This window comes from Myripristis murdjan, chromosome 16, assembly GCF_902150065.1.
Source record: "Myripristis murdjan chromosome 16, fMyrMur1.1, whole genome shotgun sequence".
In the NCBI taxonomy this organism is placed as follows: domain Eukaryota; kingdom Metazoa; phylum Chordata; class Actinopteri; order Holocentriformes; family Holocentridae; genus Myripristis; species Myripristis murdjan.
In genome coordinates, this window is record NC_043995.1 from 7,078,036 (window position 1) to 7,095,884 (window position 17,849).

The 17,849-nt window shown below is 41.4% G+C and overlaps 1 protein-coding gene across 3 annotated transcripts in view; it reads left to right on the forward strand.

The window, feature by feature from the left end:
• The window catches only part of ulk4 (unc-51 like kinase 4), a 132,168-nt gene that overhangs the window by 98,633 nt on the left and 15,686 nt on the right, over positions 1–17,849 (forward strand). For 2 of the 3 annotated variants that reach the window (XM_030073149.1, XM_030073150.1), the window contains exons 33-34: positions 8,177–8,343; positions 10,817–10,918. In XM_030073149.1, coding sequence (XP_029929009.1) covers positions 8,177–8,343; positions 10,817–10,918 — 269 coding nt within the window. Of the gene's footprint in view, positions 1–8,176; positions 8,344–10,816; positions 10,919–17,849 lie in introns of those variants that run through there. The other variant, XM_030073151.1, reaches the window with a different exon arrangement.

Consider the following 17,849-nt stretch of genomic DNA (forward strand, 5'->3'; position numbering starts at 1 on the left):
ACATAATACAGATGCTCGCGGATGAGCCGTGGCCTCTCCCCATACGCAGGGATCTTCTGTCCCAGGCGCGCGGGGAGATTTATCACCCACATCCAGACCGCGTAGCGCTCTGGGCTTGGCCCGTGAAAGGTGGAATTTGAGCGCCGCGGGCCTGCCAGCGCGGGTCATCGACACCATTCAGAGTGCGAGAGCCGCTTCCACTCGCTCACTTTACAGTGATAAGTGGCGAGTTTTTGAGGAGTGGTGCGATCTAAAGCAGATCATTCCTTTCCAGTGCTCGGTGGTTGACCTACTGTGTTTCCTACAGGAACTAGTGGAGAAAGGGAAGGCTTTTTCCACGATTAAGGTGTATTTGGCGGCCATCTCGGCGTGTCATGTGGGTTTCGGAGAGAAACCGGCGGGGCAGCATCCTCTAGTGTGTCGCTTCATGAAGGGGGCGCGGCGCAAGCTCCCGGTTTCCAGACCCCTGGTACCCCTGTGGGAGCTGTCCGTGGTGCTGGATGCCCTCTCTCGCCACCCTTTTGAACCTATGGAGGCGGCGGGAATGAAACTTGTTTCTTTGAAAACGGCATTGCTCTTGGCTTTGACTACAGCAAAGAGGGTGAGTGACCTACAGGCTTTGTCCATCCGTCCATCCTGCTTACAGTTTGCCCCGGGGCTCTCCAAAGTCTGTTTACGTCCCAACCCAGCCTTTGTACCTAAAGTGGTGGAGTCAGCTTACAGGTGTCCCACCGTGGAGCTGATGGCTTTTCACCCGCCCCCGTTTTCCTCCGCGGAGGAGGAGAGACTTAACACATTATTCCCGGTCAGGGCGCTTCAGGTGTATTTGAAGAGGACGGCTGAATTCAGGAAAGTGGATCAGCTGTTTGTGTCCTGGGCCACTCCCCACAGGGGCAAGCCGCTGTCCCGTCAGAGGCTGTCCCACTGGATTGTGGAGGCCATTTCTCTGGCCTACATATGTAAGGGCTTGCAGCCTCCCCAGGGTTTGAGGGCTCACTCCACAAGGGGCATGGCCACCTCGTGGGCCCTCTTTAAGGGGGTTTCAGTACAGGACATATGTGCGGCGGCGAGCTGGGCTACGCCTCACACTTTTGTACGGTTTTACAGGCTGGATGTTTCAGGGCCGTCTGTGGCACAGGCGGTATTAGAGGCTTAAGTGCCAGGGCCCACAGGGCAGTCGCTACCAGGTCCTAAGTGGTTTTTAGGGCTTCGGGAGACTATGCAATCCGGGAGTGGTCTATATCTCCCATAGTGAAACACCGAACGAAGTTAGAAAAAGAACTTTGGGTTACTTAACGTAATCCCCGGTTCTTTGATAACAGAGTGAGGTGTTTCACCATCACGTCCCTCCTTGCACAGACACGGAAAGAAACCGGTCTAGAATGAGTTGAGAGGGACCGGTCGGCTGTGATAATATAGGGGGCGGGGCCCCGACACAGCTCGACCTGTCTGTCACTGACAGACGTTGTGTCATTGGAGCTTCCGTAGTTGGTCACGCCCGAGGCGATTCCCATAGTGAAACACCTCACTCTGTTATCAAAGAACCGGGGATTACGTTAAGTAACCCAAAGTTTTCTTTATTTTCATGACTATTTGCATTGTAGATTCTTACTGAAGGCATCAAAACTATGAATGAACACGTGGAGTTATGTACTTAACAAAAAAAGGTGAAATAACTGAAAACATGTTTTATATTCTAGTTTCTTCAAAATAGCCACCCTTTGCTCTGATTACTGCTTTGCACACTCTTGGCATTCTCTCGATGAGCTTCAAGAGGTAGTCACCTGAAATGGTTGTACTGTACTGTATATAGATAGATAGATAGATAGATATAGTCTCTGGACATTTGAAGCAAAACACTTTTTAGGGTTGTAACTAATGACTGTTATACTGATTGATTTGGCAACTTTTTTCAATGAATTAGTTAACATTACATGTTTTTTAGGTTCATTGGTCAAAATTAAGTTAAAAATTAAGTCACACAGCTCAAAGCCCAAAGTTTTATTGATTACACTTGTTCAAGGTGCAAGTGGAGAGTGCTCTGTCAAGACTTCTGCTAACCAAGTTAGCAGAAATCATAGCATAGCATAGGAATTGCACACAGCTTTGTTTTTTTGAGAGGAAGACTATTGCATGTTATGGTAAAATAATATTTTCTTATATTAGAATATGGACATTTCTTGATAAACTTTACTAATTAATTTCATGCCTGTAAATGCAGTTGATTCTGTGTGTACAGGTTGGTTGAGGGAGCTCATTTACCAATTAAATGATGGTCTTCTTCATTAATGTTATGTGTTTGCATAAAAATTAAGTAAAAAGTAAAAATTAAAGTAAAGAATATGGATCTGCTAAGATTTATAAAGAAGCAGCTTTATGGAGATCATAACTGACTCTACTGAGCTTACCACCAGCTTCCACCTATTTCTGCCCAGATTGTGCTGTAAATGTAAGAGTAACACTATTGTGGTGGGCTTTACTGTTTTACAGAGGTTTCACTCTGGTGTATTGTTGGCTTTATTTTTGAAATATTATGGAAATGTTTTGAGGCTGACAGTCAGCTTTTTTGTGAATGTCTTTAGTGAGGTTCATTGCATTCTCACCCATTCACAGTGAAGGAAAGGTGTTTTTGTGTCTATATTATGTCTTGGTCTGCTAGTCTTTTTAAATAGTGTTGCTATGTGGAGCTTTTTTGGGATGTGCATGCTTTACTTTTGTATCATTGACCATTGAAACATAACTTTAATGCATGCAGCATGAAAAGTAAAAATCATGTGACATGTCAATGCTATCATCAATCATCATCGATCATCATCGATTTTGTTGATTATGTCATCTAGTGGTTGCAATCCTGTGGAATGTAATGATCATATATCTATCCTGTTTATAAAAAAAATGATCTGTTCAAGTTGAGAGGCAGATTCAGTTCAATTCAATAATACTTTCTATCTCTGTTTATTAAGGTTTTTCTGTTTTCACAAAACTTTTCTATTTGCTTCGACAGCTATAAATCCTCTGTACAATCCATCCTGTTGATTCCCTGTAGAAATCATTTTACTCTGGCTTATAAATAGATATTACTGCAAAGGGTTTTGGAATGTCTATTTTTAACCTAATTTCACTCCATATTCTAAAATAGGACGCAGCACAATGGTTTCAACTCATAAATTATTCCCCTAGTCCTGAAATGAGCGGGTAACAATTGCACAAATGGGACATTGTTAAAACTGACTTGTTAGTATTGACTGAATGGAGATGCTGGCCCTTTTATGACACTTGTTAGTTGTCTTTCTCTCTCTCTGTCTCACACACACAATGCAAACATGCACCAATGTATACACCTGTCAGTCATTAGTGACTAGAATGAAAGTAGCCTTTATATTATAACTCCACTTACTATACACACATAAACACCCACATGCACTCACACATCTGTGTGGATCTTTAATATCTACCTGCACAAAAACTTCCACAATAAAAGGTTGTGTGTCTGTGTGTGTGTGTGTGTGTGTGTGTGTGTGTGTGTGTGTGTGTGTTTCTAAATGAACTGCATATGTGCATTTATGTTGAGGAGAGACATGCTTAGCCACACTTAGCTACATGAAAGAGTTGGGGCACTGTTGGATACAAATTGTTTGGAAAAGGGGTCGCTGCACCTGGCTTTTACAAGTGAAGCCACAGCAGGTGACTGGATCATCTATCTGTATGTCCATCATTAGCCAACTTGTCTAATTAGAAAAACAAACCATATTTGTAGTATGAGAGCGCCAAAATTAAACAAACAAACAACAGCTGTGATTATGGAAGTGAGTAAGGATATTGGTAGTCATATTGCTAGCTTGTGAGCATTATGGTACTCGATCGCTGTTTTTGTAAGTAAAATCTACATTGATGTGCTGTTGTTTCTGTTTTCCAGTTCAGTGTGCTGTAGCTTCTCACCATCGTCATCACGTAAGCCACACCTGTAGATCTTCGAAGGATCCTGATTGGTTTTGTGGCTTCCAATGACGCTTTGTTAGGAGCGCGGCTACATATGTTCAATTAATGACCTTGCTTTTGTTCAGACAAGGAAAAATAGGCTTAATAACTCTTACGTCCATAAGACTTGTCATAAAGGCTTGATTTACCCTGATTCACAGCAGCCTCTATTGTAGACAACTTTTTCATTCTGCTAGATGCCTGGGTTTGAGTTTTAGATTATTAACATTCATGCTTACGGTTAACAACTGAGTGAAAGCAGAAATTACAGTAATGAAAAATGATATATGTCATAGATGATGTTTACATCATAAAAACAGAAAACTGTACATATATTTACATACCAACATGCGCCCTTTCCCCCAACCAGTCATCTGGTTGGGGGAAAGTGAACAAGCCACGCTTTTGATGTACAGGCATGAGGCATATAGCCCTCTGCGAATAAGTACATAACTATGGTAGTGCTGGCCAGCTCTTGTGTGTGCGTGTGCATGTGTGTGTGTGTTTGTAAACCTTTCCTCCCTCTACAAGTTCTCTTGTCCTGCAGCAGGCAAGTTGTGTAACTTTAATAAGTTCTTAGTGCAGCTGAAAAGTTGTTGGCAGTGCTTTGTTTTCTTTTATTTCATCTGGAAATATGGAACTCAATACTATGTAGTAATTTATGATTAAGTATGGGTATTTAAAGGTTTCCAGTCTCACATCAAGGCAGCTCACAAGGGCTCCCTTATACTGCAAGGAAGGTCTGGCCTATTCAGGTCTCCAACCCACAGATCTGTGCCAGAGTTTAACCTGCTGAACTGCAGCTTTTATTGGACGGCATCTGTATTGTCACTTAGGGCAGAAATTGTGTAGACGGGGAGTGTAAAAACTGACAGAGAGGCATTTTTAGTGTTGTTGTGTCTTCTATACAAGCAGCTGTACCAGCGCATAGCAGCATCAAATCAGCCAGTCAGCAGAGTGCAGTCTGATAACCTTTAAACAAGGGTGCTGGTGGCTTTGTCTTCCCTTTTTCATAAAAATGCTTCTTTTACAACAGGGAAGTATATTTCCCTGTTATTTATTTATTTATTTATGATTTATTTTACAGTTAAGATATCTAATGCATTCCCTATTGTAAATCAAAATAATGTGAAACTTATGATAAACCACTTAAGCACAATGTACACCAGGCCAACTGGCAAGTACAGAGGTTGCACTGGGAAATAGCTCCTTAGTTGCATGAGCTAATAGCTGTGTTCGTCTGTTTTATTCACTTTGACATTCTTGATTATGCCGTGCAAGCCAAACTAAGGCACAAACATGACTCCGAAAAAGGGCACTGCACGCCCCATGAGCTCCTCAGCTACAGTACAAGTACACTGCGCTCTGCTGATTTTTAATAAGGGCATGCAGGATATGTTAAATGTCAGGTTTAATGTAATCGAGCAATAGTCAGGTGTCCAATAAAAGTGCACTTTCAGTTTTGATTAATGGTTCAGCCTTAATGCATCTGGAGTAGACAGCTCAAATGACATGAAAGTTGTAGCAGAAATGTTCTTGGATGGGATTACTTTTTCATTTGCTACCTGACTTGGTGAAGCTGTCTGTGTCTGGCAGCAATGATAGCAGCCATTCTCAACAGATACTAATCGAATAATATCTACAAGAGCAGTTATCCAGAATCGAGTGTGCATGTGAACCGACTCTATTGTCTAATCATGTTAACAGAAGAAGAGGTCGTTGTGTAACTGAACAGTCCAAAGTGTAGGAGTCTGTTTATTTCATTATGAGGCAGCTTGACAAAGTAACACTACATCTCACTGACAGCAGGCTAGGTTAATAGCCTTCTGGAGTCTGCATGAGGTGTACACACTCACACACACATACACACACACACACACACACACACACACACACACACACACACACACACACGCATGCATGCACATACTCATGACACCTCTATGCTAAATAAAGATCTGTTGAAATAAAAAATAACACCGCCTGTATTGTCCCCAGTGCATACAGTGAGCTCATGCATTTGACATTTAAGTTAACTCTTATAGTTACATACAGAAATGTAAATTTCAGGAAACTTTTGACTTTCTGATAGTCTAAGTATCAGCACAGTAAGATGAAGTTAGCTATTTCTGTTATCCTGTGTGCATTGTAATATGGATAGCATATCAAAAGATGAGAATGAGGGAAGAGAACAGACTGTCAGCTTTTGATTATGGGTCTTCATCTACCTCCAAGTTAAACCATGTTGAAACAAAAACACCACAAAAAAACTGTGCTGCCTGTCTCAAATATGAGGCTGTAAAAAAATAATTTCAGCTCCCTGTCCCAGCACCTGAACTTTAAAAGACTAACATTAGCTCACTGTCCCAGAACCTTGGATTTAAAAACACCAACTTTAGCTTATAGTCCTAATAGTTACACTTGGAAAAAAGTAACTCCTGCTCACACTTCCAGTGCTTAGGCTTGAGAAAGACAGACCAGCCTTGGTTTAGTATCCCAGTACCTGATCTTTAAAAAGACCAACTTGGCCCTGTGCTCACACTGTTGGCTGTATGTTAGAAAAAACTCATTGCTGTGTGTGTCAGAGCAGCTTGCAATGCAAGAACCTTTTAGTTTTTAACTGAGTTTGAAGGTTACAGGCAGAGGTGGGAGGTGAAGGGAAAGGGGCAAGAAACAAGAGGAGAGTAGCAGAACATATTTTTAGATCAGGTAATTGTTTTGTTACTGTGGTTGTCTTCTTTGGCACTGAGTAAGTGTCCTGACCCCAGGGCCCACAAACTGCATCCAAAACTCATTGTCGACAGTGTACTGGCAATGAGGAACTTGGCTAGTTTTGGAGATGCGTAGTTTTGGACCACTAGCAAAGATGTGTGTGGAGTGAGAGAAATACACCTCAGGGACACATGCCTACAATAGCAAGCTACACAGATAGAGCTGCAGCATGCAGAGAACCAGCCATGTCATGTAAAGTGTAATGAGGAGTGAAACATGGGTTTGCACTTTAGTGGCTGGTATTTATTCTTGGCTTACCAGTGGTTCGTGGCTTCCCAACATCTTCTATAATGGACAGTTTCCTGCAGAGATAGGGGTTTGGTGGGCACAGGGGTGGTTGTACATGGAAGACAGGGAGAGAGGAAAGGGATGAAATAGAGAGAAAGGAGAGAGACAGACTAGAAGAGAGGAATAGAATGTATTTTTTGATCAACATCAAAATTGAACATGCATGTTTTCCCATCGCCTTTTGATCCCATTCTCTGGTCTTTGGTATCTTGATTCAAACAGGTTTTTAATGGCTAAATTTGGCCTGAAATCCTATCAGATACATTGTGAGTTGTTAAATCTCTAGTTTCTGACAGTGCAATATTAACAGACTGAAGAGGGAGAATGCATGTGTACCCCACCCTCAATAGGAGCTTTGGATGAAATGATCTACTGAAAAGCTGTGCCAGAACTCTCAGTTACAGCCAGTTAAAAATCCACAGCTATGCTGCACTTCCTTGTTCCTCAGGACAGCAGTATGGTTGGTAAGTATGTAGGATGGGCTGTACTGAGTTGAGTTGGATGGGTGAATAGGTGAGTTGGTGCGCGGGTTGGTTGTTTGTTATTTGGTTCATTCCACCTTAAAAAGCATTTTTAGCATGGCATGACTTTAGCATGGTATGTAGGACATATCTGTGTGTGTGTGTGTGTGTGTGTGTGTGTGTGTGTGTGTGTGTGTGTGTGTGTGTGTGTGTGTGTGCGTGTGTGTGTGTGTGCGTGTGTGTAGAGATAGAACAATAGATGATAGAAACTACTGACACCACATGTTTCCCCTATAGTAGATGAGCTGATTAGTTGCTTGCATATGTTTGCATATTAATGAGTCACAACTGATTTTTCAAAAAACTTCTGTAATTTTTTATTGCTTTAGGATACAGAGTTCACATTACCACTACCCATATGTTGTGTAATCTGCAAATTAATGCATTAGTTTTATTAATGGACTCATTAGCATAACTGGTTTTATTTAATTCATCCTGGTGACATGATGGATGAAATTCAGCAGCATTAGTGCTTCATGTTCTCGTCGATATGCAGCATGTGTTGACATAACCTTCCTGTTAGGGTCTGTCATGATGATCTAAATGGACTGTGTGGTTTTACAGGTTGCAGTTGAGCCATAATCTCCTCACAGTAGTCATTCATTTCTAATGCACAGGTCTAGTAGAGGTGGTAGTGAGCGTCCTCTCAGAAGCTGCAGTGGTCTACCAGGCTGGAGAGGTGCATGCTGGGAGCAAAGGCAGCCATCTTGTGTTGCCAGCCCTTTTGGAGCTACTGTACAATATCCTGAAACACACTTCAGTCGTTGTCCGCTCAGCACTGCAGGTACAAACACACACACACACACACACACACACACACACACAGGTCTTACACTGTACAAAAGCAGGAAATGACATTGAGACTCAGAACACAACAGTCCTAAAATATACAATGAAAAAAGTTCATCCAGACCCAACTTTCAGTGTTTTTACTGGTAGTTGTTTTCCAAACTCAGCACCAGAAATGAGGGCTGGTGGTCTGTACAAAATTATTTTATAGAAGCATACTGTAATTTTGACATGTTTAACATAATAACATACTGAATTATACTTGAGTAAGGAACAACAATCCTGGTATTTTTAGGCCTTACTTGACAGAGCTGCAAAAGCTGTCAATTTTTGAACATGTCTACAGTGACTAAAAAATTGTATTTGGATCTGCACACAAAAATTCTGCAAAGGAAACAGATTGAGATTCTTTCAGTATCCATCTGGGAAATCAGAGAAAGCAAAAACTCAGATATTCCTGGAACAAGAACTTAAGACAAAGGAAAGGTGGAACAAGCAAGTAGTTTTATCTGATGGTCTTGTTCACAATGCTTTTGGAAAAGATTTGGTGGACAAATCACCACAGTGTGTATACATTAGATGCTGCTTCTCTCCTTCACATTCTGACAGCAAGCATTTTTGTACAGAAATAAATACTGTACATTGTTTAAAAACACAAGCATTGCAACTAATTGTAATTGTAATTAATTAGCAGTTTGACTGAAAGTCTATAGAGAATGCAGTAATCTTAGACTGTTTTGCCTGCCAAATAGTCTATGACTTACTGAACCTGTAGCCTCTTCAGCATACATCATACATGCACTGGAATAATGCTTCAACAGCATGCACTGCTGCACATTACTGTATGACAAGAGTTAATGCAAACAAATTATAAAAACCTTTAATCTTGGATTGTGTGAAGTCATATGATTTGCTCATATTGGCAAATGAATGTTGCCCATGTATCAGCTGTTTTGCTGTATCATGTGACATTATTCCCTGTAGCCTGCTCTGGTATTCACATCAATTCAGTCTTATTTAACCAGCCCCATCTCTGTTGAGCACAGAATCACCAACATTGCCTCAAAATATTGCCCTTGTATCATGGTCCTAAAGGTGTGTGTGTGTGTGTGTGTGTGTGTGTGTGTGTGTGTGTGTGTGTGCATGTCCCTTGAAGTGTGCAGTGGAAGCTAGCAGATTTAACCAACTGCAATATTGAAGTTGTGGACTCAGGAGAAAGCGGATGAGGTCCCTAGCCCCTGGGACACACACACACACACACACACACACACACACACACACACATACACACACGTATACACATACACAGAGGGGCCTGTCTGGCTATGTCCCTGCGGCCTCATTATCACCACTGGCTTTGTCCTCAGCTTGCCTCCCTACATACACACACATATACACACACTGCAGCCCCCTTCTCCCCATAGCCTGCACCCCAGCCCAACGCATACATATTAATGCCTGGACAGACAAGGGGGAGGGGGAGAGGGGGTTAGGGAGGGAGAGAGAGGGATATAGACACAGGAAGGAAGAGAGAAGGAGAGAGTGGGAGAGGGAACGATGGAGGAGAGATAGAAAGAGAGACTGGCAGAAAAAGGGAGCGAGCCAAATGTGCAGTGGAAATCAATTCAGCGAGAAATGCAAAGCTCATTAAAAAGAAAACTTTTACACAAACCAAATTCATTTGGGTAATAAGGTCTGATAAGGGAAGGGGACGTGACAAGACCACTCTCCTAAACTATCACTCCCTTTTCCCTCTTTGACCTCCGTCTCTATCTCTTTATTTAACACTTTAGTATACATAGAGAGACATGGGGAAGAGAGAGAACAGCTAATTGAGAGAGAGAGAGTGGAAAGCACAGGCGAGGAAAATTTACACCAATATTAATCATATTAGCACAAAAGAAAGAAGAGGGAGGAAAGTACAGAGGGAGTGACACAGGGAAAGAGAGGGAGAGAGAGAGAGAGAGGAGAAAATTTGTGCCAGTGTTAATCACATTATTCCACCTCTAATCGGCCTGAAGTTCCACTGCAGGCACACACTGAACTAAAATAAGACAAAGAGAGGGAGGGAGGTGCTAATGAAGGGACTTGGGGAGAAAAGGAGGAGGTGAGAAGACAGGGCTCTTAAAAGAGATGTTGAAATAAATTGACATGACAAATAAAGAAAACAACTCGACTGGTGTTGTGTCCTGAATGTGTTAAAGATGGGTTAAAATAACAGAGTGTACCCAGGAAGACTATTTCCTCTGTCAGTCTCTCTATCAGTCTGTCTCTCAGTCTGTCAGAATCTGTGATGGCAGGTCTCTGGATCCATCATTATTGACTGTCAAATCTCTATAAATGATTTAAAGTGTGTGTTTGTGTGTGTGTGTGTGTGTGTGTGTGTGTGTGGGTGGGTGTGTGTGGGTGTGTGTGTGTGTGCGCGCGCGCGCATTTGTGTGCTTGTGTGTGTGCGCGTGTGTGTATAGAGCCAGAGGCTATCTTGTCCAGCAGTGGAGACGGAGGCAGCAGAGAAGCTGCTCCTAGCCAACAGACCTCTGAGCCAACTCAACACACACCTCATCCACATGGTGAGACGAACACTGACAGAGAGCCTGTCTGTGAATGTGTTATGTGCATACATAAATATTTTTCAATGTTTGTGTGAGTATAGGGGTGTGTGTTTGCATGGGCACGCAGTCGTGTTTGTTTCCTGTATGTCTCAATGTATGTCTGACACAGTGAGAAAAACTGTGTATGTGTGCTTATTTATGAGGGAGTGAGTGAAAGAGAGCCTGTTTGTCTGACTCATCTGAATATGTTTTCCAAGTTGTGACACGTTTCTAAACTTTTACAAGGGATCAAACAGTCTGTGCCAGTTTTTTCTGGTTTGGTATCAATCTTATTTATCAAGATACCTGAGTGCACACGTGTGGTTTTGCTGATATCAGGAAAATTCACTTGTATTATCATAGAATGACTTTTTCATCTATATAATCTGGTGTGAACTGTGAAAAAAGAAACTTGTTTTGAGACTTTTACGTCTCAATAAAATTAATATATATATATATATATATATATATATATATTTTTTTTTTTTTTTTTTTTTTTTTTTTACAACAGTAAAACCATCTGCCAGTGTTCCAGTGTCATTTATGCTAGCTAGGCCTACAGCATCCTCCCAGGGTGAATTTATCCTTAGTTCTCAAACCTACAATCTTGTGTCTGCCTGCATTATAGTCTGCAAAACTACTGTGTCTACTGGAGAAACTCTATTAGCTAATCTGGCTACAGGCAAAAATACTGTTTTCACCAATGGCATATGCAATTGTCACTTTGGGCCAACCACAGTGAGCATTTAAAAGTCCCATCATGTAGTTGGGCAATAGTGTTAATGTATGTGTCAGTTTGCCAACAAGGCCAATGAGCACTGTTGGCAAAGTGCTGCAGTGTTTTGGTTAAGGGAGCACCTTTGACAGGTTTTTCAACGTGACTGCCTGTGAAGTGCCTTTTTTCATTTTCCACAGTAAATTCGTTATTTCTTAAAAAAGAAAAGTGAGGCCTAATCCAAATTTGCATTCTCAAAGTTAAATTCATTATTTGTGTAATTGTCCCTGTTTCCATTTTCCAAGGTAAATGCATTATCTGTTCCAAAGGTTATAGTCTTAGCATCCGAATTTCCATTTTCTAAGTAAAATGCATTATTTGTCTAATACTGCCTATTTCATTTTCCAAGGTAGAATTACTATTTGCTCAAAACCTTATGGCTTAATTCTAGCATTGGCCATTAGTTTCCCATTGTATCAACTGATTAACTTGAAACCCTGAAAACAGCGTGCTGTATCATAATTGGAAGACAATTTGTAAAATGTAATTCAATACCCCAACTAACAGATAGCTTTAAGAAAAAAAAAATACTGTTTAACCAGTGGAGCAACTTTTATTCATTTTAAACTATAATTGATTTCCAAAACAAGGACAATCAGCTCCCTGCTGGCTTGAGCTAGAAGTGTTAATTCACTAAACCCTAAGGTATGGCAAAGCCCTGCATCTAATTTCATTGCCACCAGCACTTCCAAACCTGTGTATATGAATAAAAGAGATTCCATGGGACAATGGAGCAATGACTGACAAGATACTGTAATTGGTCAGTGTAATAAATAATTAGACACAGGCCATCTTGCACAAACACAGCTTAGAGGAAAATGTTGTCCTGAGTTGTCCTCTGATATGATTTTTTTTTTTTTTTTTTAATTTATTCAAAATGTGTCTTGATAAACTGATTTCTGGCCCTTTTTGCATGTTTACCCTGCATTTTAAAGGCAGACACTATAAGGTCACAGAATTCGGTGATGTTGTCCATGGGTTCCAGACTTCAGGCAGTCATAGACTGCAAAAGCATTTTCCTCCAAATATTGAATATAACCCTTGTAATTATAGTTATGTGTGTTAGGTATAGTTTGTCCAATGACATTTGATACTCTGAAAATAAGGTGACAATGTATATAACTGACTGTAATTCCTAACGAATATTGCCATATTTTTGTTCAACCCCTTAAATTAAAGCTTAAAGTCTGTGCTTCAATTGCATCTTGATTACTCCATTTCTTGTCCTTGTACACCACATTGGTGGTGTACAAGCACAAAATTAGGAATGTTGTGTCACTGTCCAAATACTTATGGACCTAACAGTATATCCCACTTCCAGGCACTAAATTTCTGTGGAGAGGTGGAGAAATTACTGATGATTGATAGGGCATTTGGTCAGTGATAACTTGTTAGGCATCACCAAAATATGAGTTTAGCCTTGCTCACACCTGCTTAGCATAAAGGGCAGGGTGTAGTGGAATACATTAAGGGTTTAGAGAAGAACTATCAGCTTCACAGAATTCATTATGTCAGGAATAAATGAATAAATCAAGTAGACATGCAATTTATCACTGATTTTTTTTTTTCTTAAATAAAGTAACTAATGTAACATAAGCATTAAAGAAAATGCCTTGTGTTTCTTGGTCCAAACAAATCTCTTCTGCTTGTTGCCTCTCCTTAGCAGTGGTTTCCTAGCAGCTATTTGACCATGAAGGCCTGATTGGCGCAGTCTCCTCTTAACAGTTGTTCTAGAGATGGGTCTGCTGCTAGAACTCTGTGTGGCATTTATCTGGTCTCTGATCTGAGCTGCTGTTAACTTGCGATTTCTGAGGCTGGTGACTCAGATGAACTTGTCCTCAGAAGCAGAGGTGACTCTTGGTCTTCCTTTCCTGGGTCGGTCCTCATGTGTGCCAGTTTCGTTGTAGCGCTTGATGGTTTTTGCGACTCCACTTGGGGACACATTTAAAGTTTTTGCAATTTTCCGGACTGACTGACCTTCATTTCTTAAAGTAATGATGGCCACTCGTTTTTCTTTAGTTAGCTGATTGGTTCTTGCCATAATATGAATTTTAACAGTTGTCCAATAGGGCTGTCGGCTGTGTAGTAACCTGACTTCTGCACAACACAACTGATGGTCCCAACCCCATTGATAAAGCAAGAAATTCCACTAATTAACCCTGATAAGGCACACCTGTGAAGTGAAAACCATTTCAGGTGACTACCTCTTGAAGCTCATCGAGAGAATGCCAAGAGTGTGCAAAGCAGTAATCAGAGCAAAGGGTGGCTATTTTGAAGAAACTAGAATATAAGACATGTTTTCAGTTATTTCACCTTTTTTTGTTAAGTACATAACTCCACATGTGTTCATTCATAGTTTTGATTCCTTCAGTGAGAATCTACAATGTAAATAGTCATGAAAATAAAGAAAACGCATTGAATGAGAAGGTGTGTCCAAACTTTTGGCCTGTACTGTATGTATATACTGTATATACTGTATACTATATATATATATATATATATATATATATACACTATATTACCAAAAGTATTTGCTCACCTGCCTTTACTCATACTATGAACTGAAGTGCCATCCCATTCCTAACCCATAGAGTTCAATATGATGTCGGTCCACCTTTTGCAGCTATTACAGCTTCAACTCTTCTGGGAAGACTGTCCACAAGATTGAGGAGAGTGTTTATAGGAATTTTTGACCATTCTTCCAAAAGCGCATTGGTGAGGTCACACACTGATGTTGGTCGAGAAGGCCTGGCTCTCAGTCTCCGCTCTAATTCATCCCAAAGGTGTTCTATCGGGTTCAGGTCAGGACTCTGTGCAGGCCAGTCAAGTTCATCCACACCAGACTCTGTCATCCATGTCTTTATGGACCTTGCTTTGTGCACTGGTGCACAGTCATGTTGGAAGAGGAAGGGGCCCGCTCCAAACTGTTCCCACAAGGTTGGGAGCATGGAATTGTCCAAAATGTTTTGGTATCCTGAAGCATTCAAAGTTCTTTTCACTGGAACTAAGGGGCCAAGCCCAGCTCCTGAAAAACAACCCCACACCATAATTCCTCCTCCACCAAATTTCACAGTCGGCACAATGCAGTCTGAAATGTACCGTTCTCCTGGCAACCTCCAAACCCAGACTCGTCCATCAGATTGCCATATGGAAAAGCGTGATTCATCACTCCAGAGAACGCGTCTCCACTGCTCTAGAGGCCAGTGGCGGCGTGCTTTACACCATTGCATCCGACGCTTTGCATTGCACTTGGTGATGTGTGGCTTGGCTGCAGCTGCTCGGCCATGGAAACCCATTCCATGAAGCTCTCTGCGTACTGTACTTGGGCTAATCTGAAGGTCACATGAAGTTTGTAGCTCTGTAGCAATTGACTGTGCAGAAAGTCGGCGACCTCTTTGCACTATGCACTTCAGCATCCGCTGACCCCTCTCCGTCACTTTACGTGGCCTACCACTTCGTGGCTGAGTTGCTGTTGTTCCCAAACGCTTCCATTTTGTTATAATAGAGCTGACAGTTGACTGTGGAATATTTAGGAGCGAGGAAATTTCACGACTGGATTTGTTGCACAGGTGGCATCCTATGACAGTTCCACGCTGGAATTCACTGAGCTCCTGAGAGCGGCCCATTCTTTCACAAATGTCTTGTTTCACAGTCTGCATGCCTGAGTGCTTGATTTTATACACCTGTGGCCAGGCCAAGTGATTAGGACACCTGATTCTGATCATTTGAATGGGTGAGCGAATACTTTTGGTAATATAGTGTACATACAGTACAAAACACTGCATACAATGAAGAAGACACTGACTTTCTGAGCTCTGCCACCTGACTTGTCCATGCATCTAAAATGCATTTTCAGCCAAATGTTCACTGCACTATAAGATTCAATTGTTGAATCAGCAATTGTTGGATCTAAATTGCTGCTGAGTTGTTTTCATAATATTTTGCATAATATGCCACGTGTGTCATAGGTCCTGCAAGCTGCAAGAATGACAGAATTGATGTTGCACTGAGATTAGACTTACTGCATTTAATTAATTTTTTTTAAACAAAACAGCAACATTTCGCCTTAAGCTTCCTCATCTAAATAAACCGTGCATTTTGGTGCACCACCCCTCACACCCTGGCACCAAGCCAGTCTGCAAACATGAAAAAAAACACACGAACAGTTAAGTGTGTTTCCAAGTCACCAATTTGTTATAGCACTGCTTGCGACAGTCTTTGTGCATCTACAAAAATATGGCTCCATGTCTCTTCTGTCTTATCCCTCAACCAACAAGGCCAAGTGGCCAAGTGCTGCACACAAATCAGTTGTGGTAGGTCAAGCAGTTGTCCACACTCTTACACACTGTGCTCTCCAGCTCACTAATCCCTGAGATCCTGGAGGAAAGTGAGAAGCAATTATGTCAACCACTTACCACCATCCATCCCAGTACAATACACATTAAGGCCTGAAACGCAAGAAGATAAGGCTTGGCACAATCTGGCCTGTCCTTGCTATTTTGAGAGAATTGTGGGGTTGTTACTGCTGTGGCCATCCAGAAACATTCATTTGCCCTGGCACCACTGACACTAATGAGGTTTGAACGATAAGTTAAAAATCAGATATTAAGTAGTTGCAGGGACTATACTGAACCCATTAAAAACTGGTGCTCCTTAATCCTCCCATAGCTGTATTCAAAGTGCTGAACTGATTAAAATCATGACAAATGTAGAAGAACACTATTTTACCATGCTGAATATTTGGAATATCTCATTGCTTCACTGTGATGTGACTCTATTGACTAAAATAATGGTCATTGATGACATGTAGGTGGAGACTGGGAACACCATGGCTCATCTTTCCTTCCAAGACAAGACTTTATTTATCAGAAAACAAGTTAATGACGATAAAGACACAGTCCCCCCCTCCTGCTAGTGTCTCGTGGATAAAAAAAAAAAAAAAAACTCTACATTTTACCATGATTTGTAAACATTTCAAAATAAAACAGTTACTTTTAAAGAGGACAGGAGTCAGAAAAGTTCAAAGGAAAAGGGGAGATGAGATAGGGAGAGATGGGAACAAGGAAAGAGGAAAGGTAGGATAGATAGATTGGGGTGAAGAGAATCCACGGAAAAGAGAACTGGAACTGGGAAGTATCCTGGGAAGTGGAGGAGAAAAAGGAGACAGAACAAGGAATAGAGGTGGGAGGAGGGAGAGAGGAGGTCTCGAGGGACACAATAGAGGGTTTTTTTTGTGTTAAGTAGTGTGTGTGTGTGTGTGTGTGTGTCTGTGTGTATAGGGGTTGAGGGTGACAATTGACATCCCTACCCCCAACTTCTGCCCAGCCCTTCGGCCTCATGGGAGATTAGTTAGTTAGACAGAACAGAAGCATCAATTCACTAAACCATGAGGTGTCTTAAAGTCCCTGCAACTAATGTCATCCGCAGCTAAAACTTAAGAACATTGATGAAGCAATGAGTGACAAAAACAGAGCATTTAGAGGCACAGGTCACCAAACTGTCTTGCACAAATGCACACAGCTTGGAGGGAATCTTGATCCTGAATGCTGCACTGATAGTATGTCTTCCAAATAAATTTCTGGCAGTGTTCGCTAGCTCTTTGCCCAGCAATACAGTTGAAAAACTAGAGAGAGAGAGTGGGTGGGAGGGAGAGAGACCAAGAGGGACAAAAACCACTAAGTATGCAAACATCAGCAGCAGCCATTGAGATTTTTGAATACTTCCAATTTTTAATTTAAAGTTCAATTTACACTTGATGCCTGTATTGTTTCCTTTAGTGGTGGTACCTTGTTGACTTTATAAATAAAAATACTCCATGCTATTATACAGCACTTTAATTTGAACTGAGGGAGAAATGAATTATTGAAGCAGACAACAGGATAGCTCTCACTTCAGGAGACTCTAGTGACCTTTGAACACACTAGTAAACACACACATACACACAAACACAATAATGCAAGCAAGCAAAACGCAAAATTTCCCTTCAGGGATAAATAGAGTAACACATTAGCTGTCAGTCAAACAGCTAATATCTCTTGCTGACAATTTGATGGAGCCAAGCGAAGAAGAGAGGGACTGAGGGAGAGAGAGAAAGAGTGGGTGGGAGGAGGATTCAGACATGGAACAGATGAGGAG